Below are 18,004 nucleotides of genomic sequence, written 5' to 3'. Positions count from 1 at the left end.
TTAGGCGCTCTGGATTATAAGGCGCACTGTCATTAAATGGTGTATTTTTTTTAACTTTTTTCACAAATGAACTGCACTGGACTTTAAAGGAAACACAACAGTTCGATGGGTCAGTGGGACTTTGTTTGGCGCGTTTGGTGCTGTCTGGGATCGCTGGATTGTTGGGTTCGCAGTGAATCAGTTGTTCAGTTGTGGCTCAGAGTGGCACATTGCACTCGCTTTTTCGGTTTGTTCCTCCATTCCATTCCTTGTCCGCGTGGAGTGATGAGTGTGGCTGTGGGTGTGTTTTGCTGTGCGGTCACTGTCTGCTCCCTGCGTGTTTGCGTGCGCTGCAGGTGGTGCGGCTTTGTAGTTTACTGAAGTTGCGCTGGGACACCCGAGTGGATTCGTGTGTAGGGCACTCTGGATTGCGGGGCGGGTCGTTTTTTGATGGGGTTGGAGGCTTAAGAGCGTGTCTAATAGCCCAGAAAATACGGTACTGCATGTACTGCACCTAAGAAATCAAGACAGTGATTTTGTTTAAGAGGAAATGAGAAGTTGAGGTGACTCATTCTACTGCTGTGATGGAAACTAGGGTTAAAATGACTGAAAAAACAGCGTATTGTGTGTCTTGAAATCTGATTTACTGTGACGCACGGCACACGGCTGTAAATGGCTGAGGAAAAAAATCATCCCTTTCTGAATACAGTTCCATTTTACACAATACACCTTTCTATGAATGATTGACATCTGTAAGAACTAATTAGTCTGATTAACAACCCAAGCAGCAGGAACTGTGCCTGTGTAATGTCACGCCTATATTTAGCACACAGATGAGAAAACCGCTGAGAAATGTACTTATTCCAATCGCAGCTATTTTCCTTGCTGATTTCTGTCTGCCGATGCTTTAACTCAACCCTGGGGCCAAACTGTCATCCATACATACATTTCCTTCTCCATCCATCTTAAACCTGCTTTTACATCTGCCAGTCCCCATGTCACCTCATCAATCACCTCTCTATTCTACCTCAGTCCATTCAGCCATCCATCTGAAATATTATGCACTCACCTCCTTTGCATTAGCTCATTAACCTGTTCATTTGTCTCATAATACACCTGTCATCACTCACAGCGAGGGCCGACTATGCCCACAGCCCTGTAAGAACCTCTAACCTGGATGCGTCACTTTGTCTGGATCAGGTTAACTCTCTTTTGTACCTTTTTGCTGTTTTCATGCCTGGCAGTTTAGACTCATCATGTGTAGTCTTCTTCACTGTGGTCTTGTGATGTTGCTGTTGACATGTCTGATCAGCTTATTATAAACCATAGACTGTATATACAAATGGACCACGTTACAAATAGGAAGTGTTCATGGGGGCGCTTCTGGCTCCATCAACTCCAATTGATTTCAAAATGCAAAACTGTCACCTCTTTCTCTGTAACTGCTGCTGCAAGCCTCATCATTTTGGTCTTAAAATGTTCGTATTAACCCGTTCTACATAATACTGTTTTTTATTTGCTATTTTGTCCTTAAATAAATTCCTGTTCCTAATATGGAGCTTCATTTGACTGGAGCTGAACGCTATCGGTGATGTCACACTTCTTTATAAACCGGGACAAAGGGCCTTTTTACTCTCACACACCTATGATGCTGTCCTGATCAAGTTGGACTGCAGATGGCGCTGTTGTCCTGTCTCCACCAATAGGAAGACAGCACCAGAACCTGTTTATATCAGCTGATCCGACAAGTCACAGCAACATCACTTGACCACACTTGAAGAAGACTATCAACAAACTAAACATTGGTCTGTTGGAATAAATTATCAGAAGTCCTCATCGTACCATTCAGGCTGTGTCCAACAAAAGTGGTGTGTTTTGGTTAGAGAGAAAGGCCAAAGTCGTAGACCTTTAACCTAGCTTGTTTGTATCAGTATATGCTAATGAATGTGAACTTGTCGAGGAATGAAAAACACTGCCAAACAAAACCATTTCACTTGACATCAATGCCACACGAAAATAAGATGTCTTTGTCAAAGTGACAGCAAACAAGTCAGCCACGGCAATCCATCTCAGTCAAACATTGTGTTAAAAGATGAAACAAGAGTGAGTGATGATGTAGGTACTGACGCTACCTTATAGTGTCCTTCTTTCTTTAAGTGATTATTTCATACCTAAAAGTTTTTTGTCACACAAGAGTTTTTTGTTTTTTTTTTATCTCGTGGTAAATATTCTTGTTAGGAATGTACGACTAGCACTGCAGTAGAGAGATAGATATTTTTACTCACTTCATTCCTTAGCGCAATGTTATTTTAAGAACCTGTACCTAGCCCAAAATAAACAAAATACAGTATATTCATATGAAGTTAAAAAAGTATTTTTCATATACATGTACACATTTCCCTGACCTTTAACCTTCAACCCTCTACAATTGAAAACAGATTCAAAGTTTACCTCTATGCTGCATTCACATGACAACTCTGGTGGAATTTGTTGTTAAAATTTAAAGGTGCACTGTGAAACTTTTCTGGTAAGAGTCTAGCACCTGGTTGTGTCCATAGAGATACTCTAGGGAGATTGTTTTCCCTGGAATGTACCACATGTGACATTAAACTTGATTATGATTTAATTATAGGTGTTCTTTACAATAAAACAATATCTTGAAATACATGTATTTGTAAGCGGCCCACCTCTCCACAAATCTGGCCTGTAAATTAGATTGGTGCTTGTCTCCATAGAAATAGATAGGGTTAATATCATACTGTGAAATATTCCAAGGAAAGCAATAAAATCTCCATGGTGACGGACCCTCCAGAAAGTTACACAGTGCACCATTTATAAACCATTAGGTGAATACGTGATTAAGATTAAATTTGTGAAGGTAACCCCTGGCCTAACAAATATGTAGTTTGTGGGTCATAAGTTAGAAGATTTCTTACAAAAACAGTAATTCTCTGTAGAGTTTTATAGTCCCCTGGCCTCCATTTAAAATTACGACATTGTCAAATTGTACAACGCGGACACAAACTAGTATTGACCTTGCCATCTCCTTTTATCCTTAATCATTATCCAAGACTTCTCCTTCTACACAAATACACACACACACACACACACATCTTCTCTGTACCTGGGATCTCTCGTCCATTGCGCATCCATTTTAGCGTGGCGGCGGGTTTGCTCCTGGGAGACACACAGGTGAGCTCGGACTCTCCCCCCTCCACCGCGTCCTGCTTCACCTCCACCGTGGGCGTGTCCGGGGGCACCAGCACCGTCAGCGTGGCAGCCTGGTGGTGTGTGGAGTCTGTGTAGAGCTGGCAGTAAAACCCGCCTTCATCAGACACGCTAACGTTGGCCACGCTAATACGCAGGAGCCGCGACGTGAACGTGACCAGCTGGTACCGCTCATCCCTCAGAGCTAGGAAAGGAAACAAGGAGCGAGGATGTAGGGAAGGAGACAAAAAGAAGGTCATGTGAGTGATGTGGAATACAGGTGAATAGGGAAAGAATCTTACATTTAGATAAATACATTTGAAACTGTAGTTCATTAACATAAATGTAAAGAAAAATCTTACAAAATTCAGAAAAATCTGTAAAACTGACAATATTTGGTACATATGAATCTTCAAATTAGATGAAGCCAGGGTTAAATTTCTTGCATTGTTTTGCTGTATTAGATACTAAAAAATATACAGAGGGAACTCATTAGTATTGACTGAATCTCACTGAAAAAATAACTCAAATTTGCCTAATTTGTTGGAGTTAAAACTTTAATAAATCAGACTTGGAATTAAATATCAGAAAATCTATACATTTCATCAAAGCCTTGGAAGGTTTGGGAAGTTTGGTATATTTGATCTTTATTTCCCTGGGAGAATAATACATTTTGAGAAACAGCCTTTGAAGTTACAATGTCCCAAATAAATCTACAGCTCCAAGTTGATTAAATTGAATATTAAAACATATTTTGGTGCAAACTGGACTATTCTGTTGTTCCCACATGAAAGCTTGTCTGCCTTGTAGTGTCTCCCTTTATAGGGTCTGTACTTAATGTTAATGTATTCTTGCCAAGATAAAAGCTCTTTACATCAAGCATTGTACGGTAAAAGCTAAGAAAGAAAAAAAACAACATAAAATATATTCATTTGCTTGGCATTTTCTCTGATAATAACTAATGCAGAAACTGATGACATAGTCAGTCTTTTGTCCAGGCACATTGTTACAAAGAATGATGTGAAACCACCTGCCTGACTCTATCCCAGACACTTGATTCTCCATCATGGTGCAGTTTTAATAGTGACAAAAATACTAAAATAGTAGCAGAAATTTGAGAACTATACAGAAACAACTCCATGATACTGCCCCGTGCCATGTCTGTGTCATGGTGCAGTATCACAGTGGCAGAAAGGAATAGGTGAGCAGGGCTAAAAGTTCAAACTAAAACATGTTCCTGACTTATGGTTTGAAATCAGGTACAGGCCCTTTAAGCCCAACACTATAATTATGTGCAAGGGAAAGACAAATGGAAGAAAAGAGCCAGTACACAAATGTAATCTTCTGGGTCAGTGGAAATAACAGTATTCCTGGCATCGAGGTGATTGATGTTGAAAACGCACAGGTTTAAAGAGCATTTACAAAGCAATGTCATGTTTGTATAGCCACATTGTACAAGTACAAGTACATGTGAAATGAATCATGTATAAAGCATTCTCTGAGAACATGTCTCCACTGAAGTGAGTTATTCTTTGAAGTGGTGCAAACTACTCTACTGTGTCCTGTCCACCAAGGCCAGGACAAATGTACTGAAAATGTGTAACTTAAATACATACTTACGGTCCACAATGTGACCTGTTACTAATATTTTGTGTTTTTCGAGGTGAAGAACTCCAGGGACGACTAGAGCCTGCATAAGGCGCAGCTTCGGGGGACGCAAGTATTATGTATAGTTAAAAGAAACAGAGGAGCTCAGAGCGCAGGCCGTGCAGTCCGTTGGTGTCGGCGGAGATGCTGCGGCTCTCCGGATTAATTCATTTAGATTCTATTCTTGCCACAAGTCTTTTCCCTTAGGAAATGAACAGTTATCACGTGGTCTCACGTGTACAGCCTTCGGTGACCACAACAGCACAGCAGAGCTGCAGTCTGCGTGTGAATGTCACACCACAACACGACTGGTCTGACACCACAACTGCAGATGGACCGAAACTCAGGCTGCACACGGCACCTTCAACACTTGCATGCATAAAATGTTATTCTACTCATTAACTCATGCACCCATAGTCAGTATTATTGCTATTGATGCCCTAAAAGGGTTACACTGTGCTGCCTGGTTTTTCCACATTCTTTTGTTGAGGTCTCTCGAGCCGGGCCGTAACACTTGTTTCATTCATTCATATTTAATTTGGATGAATCAAACATGAATCAATCAATCATTTATTGTGAATGTGGTAAGTTAAAAGCTGGCACTTCATAATTAGCCACTATTACAAATAACAGCTTCAATTCATAATGGACAAATAGTTTACTAAGGATGAATCAGGCCTACTAACTTCTTAATTAAGGGGTTAAGAGTTAGGGTATTTATCAAGTACTTACTAAGCCTGAATCATGAATACATAAATAATGAACACAACTGGTATTTGTTCACACTTTATCAAGGCTAATTAAAGTGCACTTATTTTAAAATGGTACCCAAAAGTCTAAGCCACAATCTTTACCTAACTTTATTTGAAAGATGATGATGAGGGGGCAGTTGCTGACAGATTTATAGGACTCAAAACAGGATGCACTTTTCTATTTTTGGTGCTAACAATTGATAGCTGTCCAAGTTATAGAGCCCTGTCACTAAATCTTGAGTTATGTGCCATGTTTTTTTGTTACTGTCTTTTCAAATACTGCAAAAAAGTGCTAAAATATAGACATTTGCTGTGCTGTGTGCTGCTAAAGTAGATCACTTGGGAATAGCAACTTGTATCTTAAAGGGTCCATATTACTCTATTTTCTGATCTATGTTATACTGTTGTTTCCTCATCACAAACTTGTGTTTTGTTTCATTCACACATGTTTAATATGAGTTAACATGAGTTTTTTTATGATTTGGTAAACATAGATATAAAGTACAAATCATTATCTCTATAGCTCTACCATTTTCACTATTTACCAACCATCCTTTTCATCCTACCACTAGTCCTGAATACCTTTAAGTGCACCTGTAATGCAGAGTAACCAACCATCTAACACAGAACACATTGTACTAGTCTCAAAAATAGAAAAAAACAACAACAACAACAGCATGGCGTCCTGACCTAACCCTTTATATGTCTTGATGTACGCGACGCTCCCTTTTGTGATGTCTGATTATTCCACTTGTTTGTCAAAGTCCTCTGGGAGTGGCTTTGTAAACTGACAGCAACTCAATGACGGACCACTTCTCCGCACGCACACACCGAGAATACTAATAAGACTCAACATTAGCTTGACTTCATTATTTAGTCTGAGCCGTTGTTGTCATTGCGCCCTAACTAATCAATACGCCACAGTTAACTAAAATCCACACTTAAAGAAATCTCCGGAGTTGTTTTGCTAATTTGACTTATCTTCGCCAATCTCTCATTACGGCAGAGTATGTGGCTAGGAAAGATAATGTTGTCTTTTCTCTAATTAGCTTGTTGTTTTTCAGAGGACAAACACATAAGTAGAAAAAAAAAAAATATATATATATATATATATATATATAATGTGTGTGTGTGTGTGTAATAATCTTATTTATATATATGTCAGTAATGTTGAGGCTCTGAGAAGAAGCTGGTGAAATAAAAAAATATTTCAAGAGCATGTTAGAAATGTGAGGCAGACAGTTTTGTTACATTCTTTTCAAATACTGCTAAATACTGCAAAAATATTGAAATTTCTATGGTACTGATGAGTGTTTATAAATGTTTATACATTTTCCGGTCTATGTTATAATGCTGTTTCCTCATCACAAACATACCTGGAGTTATGTTTTGTTTCATTCACACATATTTAACACTCAAATTCTGCCTGTTCTTCGCGTTCTTCTCTCAAACGCAAAACACTCTGTTCCACCTTGTGATGTCATGTGGTAATACAGTAATACACTCCAGACACCTTCACCAGAATCTTTTGGAAAATTTCAGCCTTGGAATAGTCAGTCTGTCAGTAGAAAAAAAAAAAAAAAGAGGCCCTTTTCACATCTTATATCAGTTACGATGAGATGCTGAGAAGAAGCTGGTGAAAGAAAAATATTTTAAGAACTTGAGACAGGCATTTTGAGACAGGTATTAGTAATAAAAGGACTTAACAGTTTAAACAAGTTGAAAAGGGACATATAAAGGGACATTAAAAACTTGTGATATTATGTGTAAGTTCTAAAACTGTTGACAATATGTTGGTTTCTATTTTTGAAAATCATCTTCGATTACAAGGTTGTGTTCACATGACAACACTGTAGACTGCCCTTTAAAATTGAGTTAGAGGGCAGGTCTGAATTCTATGATGAATTTGCTGTTGAACTGTCTGATTGTAGATGTGTTTAGCTGATTTAATATTTGTAATTAATTGTACCTGTCCACATGGATCCAAAACTGGAAACAGGACACTCTGATTCATCTTATGATGTCATGTGGTAATACAGGAAGTGCTCCACTGTGTTTTTAAACTCCATGCACCTTCACTAGAATCATACATTATTATTCATCATTATTACACAAGTGTAATAATAAACATGTGTTTTGTTTCATTCGCACAACTCCTGGTATGTTTTTGATGAAGTAACAGCATTCGGGCAAGGTTGAAAGCTCACAAGTTTAAAGAGGACCTTCAAAATTGAGTTAGAGGGCAGGTCTGAATTCTGTGATGAAAATTGCTGTTTAAGTGTCAGATTGTAGATTTGTCTTGCTGGTTTAATAACTGTAATTAACTGGACTTATCCACATGGAACCAAAGCTTTTACCAAAAAAAACCCCAAAAAAACGGTCTTTTCTGTCAGATGTCAGCGTAATCCCTCAGTTGTCCATGTATTTTCCACAGCAGTTCTGGTCAGGTTACTGCTGGGACCATAAACTGTATATGTGTTCAAACGCTACTTTTTTCTTGGAATTCTGTCATTGTTTAGTAGGGTTTGGCATTATAAGTACATTTTACTTCAGCCTAAACCCTTTCAGTCATGATCTATGGGACTGTAGTCTATGTTTTGTTTTTGTTTTGTTTTGTAGTGATGCAAAATTACCGAATAAACTACTACTTCTACTAGAATATAAATGGATATTGTTAAGCCGCTGCATTTCAAAATAAGAAGTGACCATGGGGATGTTTCTGGCTTCATCGACTCTGGCTTCAGTTTACTTTCCACTGAAATATAGTCGCCCCTCTCTCTGTACCTGCTGTTGTATTGTTCGTATTAACCCGCTCTGCATGATCTTGCTGTTCTGTTGTTTTTTTCTGCTATTTTGTAAGCAAATTAATTCTGCTCCAAATTCACTCCTTTAACTGACTTTCATTTGACTAGAGCCTAATGTTATGGGTGACGTCACACTCCCTTAGTCCACTTGTTTATACAGTCAATGGGTGGAACATTACCTTATATCTGTCTGAAGAGAGGAGCTGTCCAGAACTGAAGGAGCGACTTGAATTAACGGCGAAACATCTCCACTCTTAAAACTTTTGTCTAGTTGACAGAATCAAATTTTCTTTCACTATGTCTTCTCTGTCAGAATAAATAAGCAAGTACTTTTTTTCAATAGCTCTAGACGTCGTGTTATTATTAAAACCACAACACTTCATATATAAACTGTGCAAAGTCCTTTTACCTTTTTCTCTTTAAGTAAATTTTTGCTGCTTTAATACTTTTACTTGGCTCCAGTATCTGTACTTTTACTTAACTAATAAAACTCAGAACTTCTTCCACCACTGCAAATGTAGCACTGCATATATTCTCGTTTTCATGTTCTTTGATTTTACATCTCAGTGTTAACATCGGAGTCGTAAAAAGCTTGAAGGGCGAAAATGGACCATTGAAACAAGTAAAGATTTTCTGCAACAATGTGTAAACGATTTAGCTGGAGGACAGTGCGCGCCAAAGTACTTCTATGGTATCTCCCTCACAATCCGGGAGTGGAAGCGGCCGTATACTTTTCACAAGCATCTCATTTGTGATGTCACTTCTATGAACGGCTCTGGCGAGGAGAACAAAAAAAAAAAAAGAAAAAACGTAAAACTCGAATGGAATTTTGAAGTGACAGAACCCCAGTAGATTTTCAGCGGCCAGAATTGATAGTGCTGCTAAATCTGAAGCGGGTTTTGATATAAAAAGTTCAGAGTGAGTTTGCAAAGTTGGTCTCAGTGGAGCGGCTGCAGGCAGAACATTGATACAACATAACAGATGTCTTGCGTCTCTCATTTTCAAATTTGAGAGAGGAGAGGGGTGTGTATTTCATTCTCTTGGTGCTTATTGGACAGTTTTGACTCTTTCCTGAAGTAAAATACTTTTAATCAATTGTTTCAAAAGATTCCATATTATATAGAAACTACTTTTGAAAGTTTACTTTGGTATTTAACAGTTTAAAAAGTTGTACTTGTTTGGATAATTGTTATTTCTAAGTTGATGATTTTTGAATATTGACAGAAAATGCTTCTCAATTATTTTCTATCATTTCGTGCCCCCGACTCCACAGAACCACTACCAAACGTGGACAAATCGCAGCCTCGCCTTCAGTGGCCTACATACGAGAACAAACGTTTTACTCGTGTCTCCAAAGGGACTTCCAGGACACACGCAGCATGTGTCCATCCACATTCCGCGCTGGGCTCACCTACGTCATGAGGAGGTCTATTCCTATGTCCTCCTCTTCTTTAAAAGTGATGTCCGTGTTAAAGTTTGACTCACTTGCATCATCCAGCGTGACAGAAACCATGCCTAATGCTGCAGCAGTATCAGCTCCTCTGATATTTGGTCGCCACCTTATATGATGCTAACAGTGCTTGCTGGTTTACTGAAGTAGCACTCACAAAGCAGGGTGATTGTTGGCAATATTCAGCACGTTTTCGCAAAAAAAAATCTCAAGCAGCTTATCAGCGTGTAATGTCTTTAAGTGATGCCGTAATTTATTTAGCTTCATGTCTGCTGCCAACATTTTTAGGCACAGTAAACACAGCGGTCTTTCCTCATTTCCCACTGTAGTCACAGTGAAGCCGAGCGCTACATACGCTTTACATACAGTTTGTTCGCTGCACTTCATATCTCCTGCTCTGTGCTACATGTGCATATGCTCGCTGCAAAAAACCCGACGCTATAGCGCTAATACTCTGACACACTCTGACAATGAGAGCGCCACTGCCAACTACTGTAGTGGATGTGCAATTACACTTTATTCTAGTACGGCAAAAAAAAAAAAAAAAAGCATGTTCCCTGAGGTCACACCTGCCCCCTCTGGCATCGCACCCCTCTGTTTGAGAAGTATTGGGCAGCAGTGATATTAGCAACATCAAGCAAATATGGCAGATGTTTAGTATGAAGGAAATTTAAGATACCATTTGTAGTTAGAATGGCTGACCTGGCCCTGTTCTATTCTCACATCTCCCCACCACTACATGCTATCTACTTCACTGCAGTCTGATGGCGTGCCAACTTCGGCCTGACAGAAGAAGACAACAGGTGACCCCATAGACCGTATGGACTAAGGGAGTGTGACGTCACCCTTAGTGTTGGGCTCCAGCCAAATGAAGCTACCAGTAGCTCTCCACCCCCTTCCAAGTAGCTCGCCTTGGGATTTCTGAATCATATGTATTGTGCTGAATAAGTAAAATTTGATTTAATTAAATGGCTACTAAATGTATAATTCTGATGCCTATCTTTGTGCACTAATAAATGGGTAACTGTGCAAATGTTTTATTGGTATCTAACTGTTCCCCATCTAAGGCTCTTATATTTACTCAATTTCTTGAAACCAAAACTAACATGAGTAGCTCTCTGGTAGCTCATCAGAGGAAAACAGTGGGAGACATTCGGGCTAGCAGTTATAGGAGAGAAATTTAGGAATAGGAATTTATTTACAGACAAAATAAAGAAATAAACACGACAGGATCATGTATAGCGGGTTAAAACGAACATTTTAAGACCAAAATGATGAGGCTTACAACAGTAGTTACAGAAAGAGTGGTGACAGCTTTTCAATGTAAAGTCAATTGAACCCAGAGTCAATGGAGCCAAAAGCGCCCCCAAGTTCACTTCCTATTTGATTAGCTATGTTCATTTATACATATATATATATATATATATATACAGTCTATGGGTGACCCTGAACAAAGGCCAGGCGAGGGGAAGGGGGAACAGGTTTAGCATCTACTGGTAAAAATAAGTAAATAATAAATAAATAAAGTTATAAGTAGTAGCTTTAAGTGAAGAAATTATCAAAACAAGTCCAATTTAAAATGAAATAAAACAGGATACATTCACATAGGCTTATCTAATTACTCTAATATGTGTTAACAAAACAACAAACAACTATAAATAAAATAAAGGCCTAATTTTCAAACATTACAACTTAGCGAAACAGCTCAAAACAAAATTAGCTTCATATAGAACCCTTTCCAACTCACTTCAGCCAATTCCAATTAGCATCTCAGAATTGAATTGTCATTATTTTTCATTCCAGTTATTATAATACTATTTGTCGCTACTCACTGTGCACACTCAAACCACCCAAATATTTCATTCAAGCTATTTAGATGAAGTGGACCTACTCAATCAGGACACAAGAGAAGACGTAAAAACGAAAACCTAAAAGAGCCTGCATCATCTACTGAAGGACACAACAAAAAGACCGGATAAAAGAGGTGACCGATTTTCCTTTTGTTAGGACAGGGAAAGTGTTGAATCAATTTTGAGAAGGACGCTGATAATAACGGATAAGTCTCATAATAGCGACGGTTGCTCGATGTCCATAGATCCTCATGAATGCCTCAGAGAATGGTTGAATATTGATGCCGGAGAGAAGGTTCTTTCAAAACTTTGTCTCATTTCATTTCGTCTGGGTTCTGGGCTGCTTTTTGTTGGCATTGGTGGATTCGGGGAGACTGCTCTGCTCTGATGTAACGCTGGCCATCATTCATCAACACGCTGTATAGATATTGGCTTTATGTGCGAGGCCTGGGGATGAGAGGGGAAGCAAGATGGAAGATTTGGGATAGAAATGAGCTGTCTCCCTCAACCCGGAGTCCTAAATCACCACAACACGGCTGCACTGCGAAAGTTTCATTTTTGGACGAGGGAAGTGGATGTTCTAATTTGATTCCTCTGGCATCACTTACTGAATTAGACATTTTGCGCGTGTTTTGGAGATTGAATAGAAATGTTCCTTCAAACCAATCATCAAACTCTGATCTGTAAACATAGGAGTGTGTTTGTGTGAGTTTAACAGCTTTCTATATCAATACAGAGATTGTGTTTATGGAGTCATACCTCACAGAATTGTCAGTTAGACTATGTTAAACAAAATGAGATTTTAAGATGCTAAATACTAAATTTAGCCTTCAACAGACAATATTTTAATTGTAGTGTGAAAAATGTTTTTTACCAAGGATTACCAGCTTATGGGGTTCCTTCATTGCTGTTTTTGCTATTGCATTTCTATTGACGTTCAGCATATGTGGCCTGTAATGCAAAGTCTTAAACATTTGATCCCAACTTCTATATAAAAATAGCTGCATAACTAACGGGATTGGAAGCATGAGAGAACAAAGCTAGCACAATAACAACCAAACCGCTAAATTACTTTTGTTTAGCTAAAACTTCAAATCAAATAGACTGTAAACTGTGATGGGAAGAATACTTTGAAAATATATTTAGTTACAAAATACTGAATACCTATGGTGATGCATAAATCAACCAGACTATTGTATTCTGAATACTTAGAATACTTTTACGTTGAGTTGCAGTGTACAAGACGCAATACAGGATTAAAAACAGCTTTGGTGGAGAGTCCCTGCCTCAAGTGGAGGAGTTCAAGTATCTCGGGGTCTTGTTCATGAGTGAGACGAGGATGGAGCGTGAGATTGACAGGCGGATCAGTGCAGCGTCGGCAGTGATGCGGTCGCTATATCGGACTGTTGTGGTGAAGAAGGAGCTGAGCCGAATGGCAAAGCTCTTTATTTACCGGTCAGTCTATGTTCCTACTCTCACCGATGGTCATGATTTTTGGGTAATGACCGAAAGGACAAGATTGTGGACACAAGCGGTCGAAATGAGAGTCCACAGAGTGGCTGGGCACTCCCTTAAAGATAGGGTGAGGAGTTCAGTCACACGGTAGGAGCTCGGAGTAGAGCCACTGCTCCTTCATGTCGACAGGAGCCAGCTGAGGTGGCTCGGGCATCTATTATAGATGCCTCCTGGACATGTCCCAATGGGAGGAGGCCCCGAGGAAGACCCAGGACACGCTGGAAGGCCTATGTCTCTCGGCTGGCCTGGGAACGCCTCGGGGTCCCCCAGAGGAGCTGGAGGAAGTGTCCGGGATGAGGGAAGTCTGGGAGTCCCTGCTTAGACTGCTGCACCCGTGACCCGGCCCCGGATAAGTGGAAGAAAATGGATGGATGGAAACAGCTTTATGTTGTTTCACAGTTTTAAAGAATTTCCTATCACTAACTGGAGAAGGAAAAATCACACAAGCATCACCACAAGAACAAAGCTGCCTATTTTCAAACTGATTATGAGCAGTTTAAAACCTAAATTATATGATCAAACACACAATGTATCCTTTAGATTTTAGAAAAAAGTAACTGTATGATACTGAATACCACTAAATGAAATAAAGGTACTCAAAATTAATATTCAGAATAAGAATTTTCAGTACATGTATTCAGTTAATTCCCAGCACTGACTGTATACTATGGCAGACAGATCACATTACAGAAAAAACAACAAAGGTAACTTCAAAAATAGCTACACACCAATTAGCAAAGCAAGCAACTGTAAATATAACAGCTGCTAACTTTATTACGACCGCAGCTGCTATAAAACCACTGTCTTACTTTTACAATACATCTTTTCATAAGTGGATCTTATATGATTACTATATTCATTTTACTGTGAACTCTGCAAATTACACTTTCTATTAGCCATTAGCATAAATCTTATAATACTGCCTTACGTGTTAATAAATGTCTCTTTTAGCCTGCACTGCTGGAAGCGTAGAAGTCAAATTAACGCTTGAAAATATTAAACTATTGAACACTTAAATTGGATGTTCTTGTCACATTAAAGATTATAAGTCAGTTCAAATTTGAAAAAAAGAGTTTTATATTGTTACAGCTTTTCTGCTTTCAAGAGATATTCAGTGAAGTTTGTAGGAACATGCCTGATCCGCAGTGGATTTAGTATCAATGGGGAGAAGTTTCCGACATAGCCACTGACTATGTAATGTAGCAGGTGGGGAAGAATAATATGGAAAGAGACAAAGATCCACTGGAGACTCTGCGCTGTCCCTGAGCTGCAGAGTCTGTAGTTCCTGGAAGTACACCTCACTAATCCGCGGGCCCGATATTCCCAATCCGTCTGGTGCCGAGGAGAGCATTGTTCAAGAGCTATTCCCATCAGGTAGGTAAATCTTTTTTCTCTTCTCTGCACTAAATGGCAACTAAATGTCAGACTTCTGTTCGAGCCCAAGTTCACCTTTCTTGTCCTGCCTCATTTGCATGCCGAGGTAGAGCCGAGGGAGAGCCAGATACAGCTCTGATGGGGGAAGAGAAATCTATTTGAATAAGTCTGAGCGCTCTATTACAGCTATCTGTCCCGGCCATCTCATAAAGCGCACCCCCGGCTGCTCGTCGGCTTGCAAAACAGGCAAACTAATTCAAGGCGTTTACAGTTGTTATGAGGGGAGTGACTGGGCATAAAAAGGATTTCAAATGTAAGGTATTATTATGGTAGGTGGGGACGGCATCGGATTAGAATGTCCCTCGGGTGAGAGCATTGTAAAAAATAGAAAACATCAAATACATTAGATAAGTGACAAAAAATCCTGCAATTTTACAAGTTTGTTAAGGATAAAACTATGAAAATAAAAATGTTAAACTATCAAAAAAGAACTTTATATGTGCATTATGTAACTTTTCAGGTGTGGACTTCTTGTGGTGTTATTGCTCTACCTGGAATGTTCCACAGTTATTTTTTATTCAATACACGTTTTTATTGCTGAAAATGCCTTGAAAAACATACATTCTTTCTTTGAGTGGTGTCGCCTCTCCACATATCTGAGCTGTAACTTGGCTCGGTGACATCTCGGCTTTTCTCCACGGAAATAGTTAAATTTAAGGTCATACTGTGGAACATTCCAGGCAAAATAAAGGCATTTTCTCGAAAACAGACAGGTAGCCTTGCCTCCACCACAACATTTACAGTATGCACCTTTAATTTTACAGTAAATCTCTTTCACTCTTTGTAGCTGATGATTAATTTGAAATTAAAAAAATAACTTTAAATGTGCACTATACAACTTTGCAGATGTGGACTGCTTGACTCCGTGGTGGTGTTATTGCTCTACCTGGAATGTTCCACAGTCATATTTTATTCAATATGTATGTTTTTATTGCTCAAAATACCTTGAAAAACATGTATTCTTTCTTTGCATGATGTGGCCTCTCCACAGATCTGGGCTGTAACATGGCTTAGTAACATCTCGGCTTTTCTCCGTGGAAATAGTTAAATTTAAGGTCACACTGTGGAACATTCCAGGCAAAATAATGGCATTTTCTCGAAAACAGACAGGTGGCCTTGCCTCCACCAGAAAATTTACAGTATGCACCTTTAATTTTCCTGAAAAACTCTTTCACTCTTTGTACCTGATGACTAATTTGATGGCTAATTTTACCTGAGTATGTGGGTCATTTTTCCTGAACATCGCTCTTGCCTAAAATGTTTACCATCTGATGTTGCAAAAGCTCTGGGAGAAAAACAACTGCATTTTATTCCCTCAATTTCATCCAAAAAATATAAGTAACAGTGCGGATTACCTATAATAACACCATTCGGTGTCAAACATATAAAATTATTGTGAGGTTCATGCTTTGAGCTTCGAGGGTCAGCTCCAGCTTGCGGTGCCTAAGTCTAGACTTAGAACCAGCGGGGACAGGGCTTTCTCTGTGGCCGGCCTAAAGCTCTGGAACACTCTGCTCACGTCAAACAGCCCACAGTGGAGCGCTTTAAGTCTCGTTTTAAGACCCACTTTTATTCACCAATATATCTAACTTCACTTTACCTGTAAGTATTAGCTCAACACACTCCAACTTTCACTGTCAGGGTAAGAAATGAGAAAAATGAGACAAAATAGTGCACCAAAAAGTTAGCTATGGTCGGTCTCTTTCACAATGGTAACAAGAAATGACCAAGATGACAAGATTGTTGGGTTGAACTTAAAGGCAATATATTTTTAGCGTGATTGTGGTTGCTCGCAGCTGTCAGAAGCCACTATGGACCACATACATTAAACGCCACTGGGCCCTGGTGCCTTTTGTAATCCTTCTTACAGCTTACAGTTTCCGACAATTTGTGTTGACTGGGTATGTATGTTTAGCACTTGGTAGCTTAAAATAGTATGAACAGTATAAATAATGTATGTGTGGTATTGAAATGGTGGGAGGATTTTGGACATTGCAGGGAATGTTGATGGTGTAGCATGTTGATGCAGTTGATATTAGCGGTACGGTGTTAAGTAACTTAAGGCATTAGAGACATTTTAGCATTTTCTTCATTGCAATTGCATTAGTTTGTGCAGCTAATTAGCCTAAAATGTATCGTAACTAGGTCAAACATATAACACTGTTTATATGACTTTCTTTCTTTTTTTTTTTTTTTTTTAAGGGGAAGGACATTTTATAATATAATTTTATTTATTTATTTATTTTATATATTAACTAGTTTTATTTTATATATTGTTCTTAGTCTTTATTTATTGTTTCAAGGTTTTATAATAATTTTTATGAGCACTGGTAGAGCATTTGTTTATTTGCTTGTTTTTGAATAATTGTGTTGGTACTAAAAAAAATCTCATTCACAGGACAGAAATGAAAAGGTCATATATTACACAAAATTGACTCTTGTGAGCTTTAAGCCATGATATCAGGCCCGTTGACAGAAAGTTGGGGGCCAGGGGGGTAAGAAACCTCACATGGGCCCCTCTCTAATATAAATTAATAGAAAGAGGGTCCAACCTCACCAAAAACATATCTGGAGTTGTGTTTTGTTTCATCCACACATGTTAAAGTAATAATTTATTATTAGTCTGACTACATTTCCAAAGCTCAGAATGCTCTGTTCCAATTTAACAGCTACCTTTTACTTTTTGTTCAGTAGAGATGGGCTGTTCCAGGTCTGAAATTATCCAAAAGATTCTAGTGAAGGTTTATGAAGTTTAAATACAACAGACCACTTCTTGTATTCCCACATGACATAATTTAAGAGAAGAACCCAGCGTAAACATGAAGGATTTGTGTGTTAAACGTGTGTGAACGAAACAAAACACAACTCACAACTCCAGCTATGTTTTTGGTGATAACATAAATCAGAAAACAGCATAATATGGACCCTTTAACCACTTTGCCCACTTATGTTTTCTTCTTCTCTTTTCAGCCTCATTTCACCTTTCACTCCATCTGTCGCCTCGCTCCTTCTGATTAGGTGTCTCCTTGGTCTTCCTTAGGTGCAGGCTCACGTCTCCGGGGAGAGCACGCACAGCCCACTATGTTTAAATACTTAATGGAACTTACCGCTTGCACTCATCTGATCGAAACCAGGAAACTAGCGGAGTTAAAACGCTGTGACCTCTACAGCCAATTAAGGCCCGCTTTGTGTTGCTGGAGACTAACAAGTACTGAAGTCAAAGCAGTATTGAATCAGAGAGTGGGGAAAGCTTGTTTGCGTTGTTTTTTTTCTGGTTAATTTTATCACATGTTTGAAAAATCTATAAAAGACAGTAGAACATGGACACAAGCTGATTAAAGGTTAAAGGTTCTATATTATGTGAAA

General features: G+C 38.9%; 1 protein-coding gene across 1 annotated transcript in view; it reads right to left on the bottom strand.

The window, feature by feature from the left end:
* cadm4 (cell adhesion molecule 4) overlaps nucleotides 1-18,004 on the bottom strand; it is a 479,227-nt gene that overhangs the window by 72,315 nt on the left and 388,908 nt on the right. The window contains exon 3 of the mRNA XM_020940405.2: nucleotides 3,104-3,391. Coding sequence (XP_020796064.1) covers nucleotides 3,104-3,391 — 288 coding nt within the window. The remainder of the gene's footprint in view (nucleotides 1-3,103; nucleotides 3,392-18,004) is intronic.

This window comes from Boleophthalmus pectinirostris, unplaced genomic scaffold (genome assembly GCF_026225935.1).
Source record: "Boleophthalmus pectinirostris isolate CB_2022bp ecotype Guang Dong unplaced genomic scaffold, ASM2622593v1 HiC_scaffold_6, whole genome shotgun sequence".
NCBI classification, from domain to species: Eukaryota; Metazoa; Chordata; class Actinopteri; order Gobiiformes; family Gobiidae; genus Boleophthalmus; species Boleophthalmus pectinirostris.
This window is presented reverse-complemented; position numbering and strand designations above follow the sequence as displayed.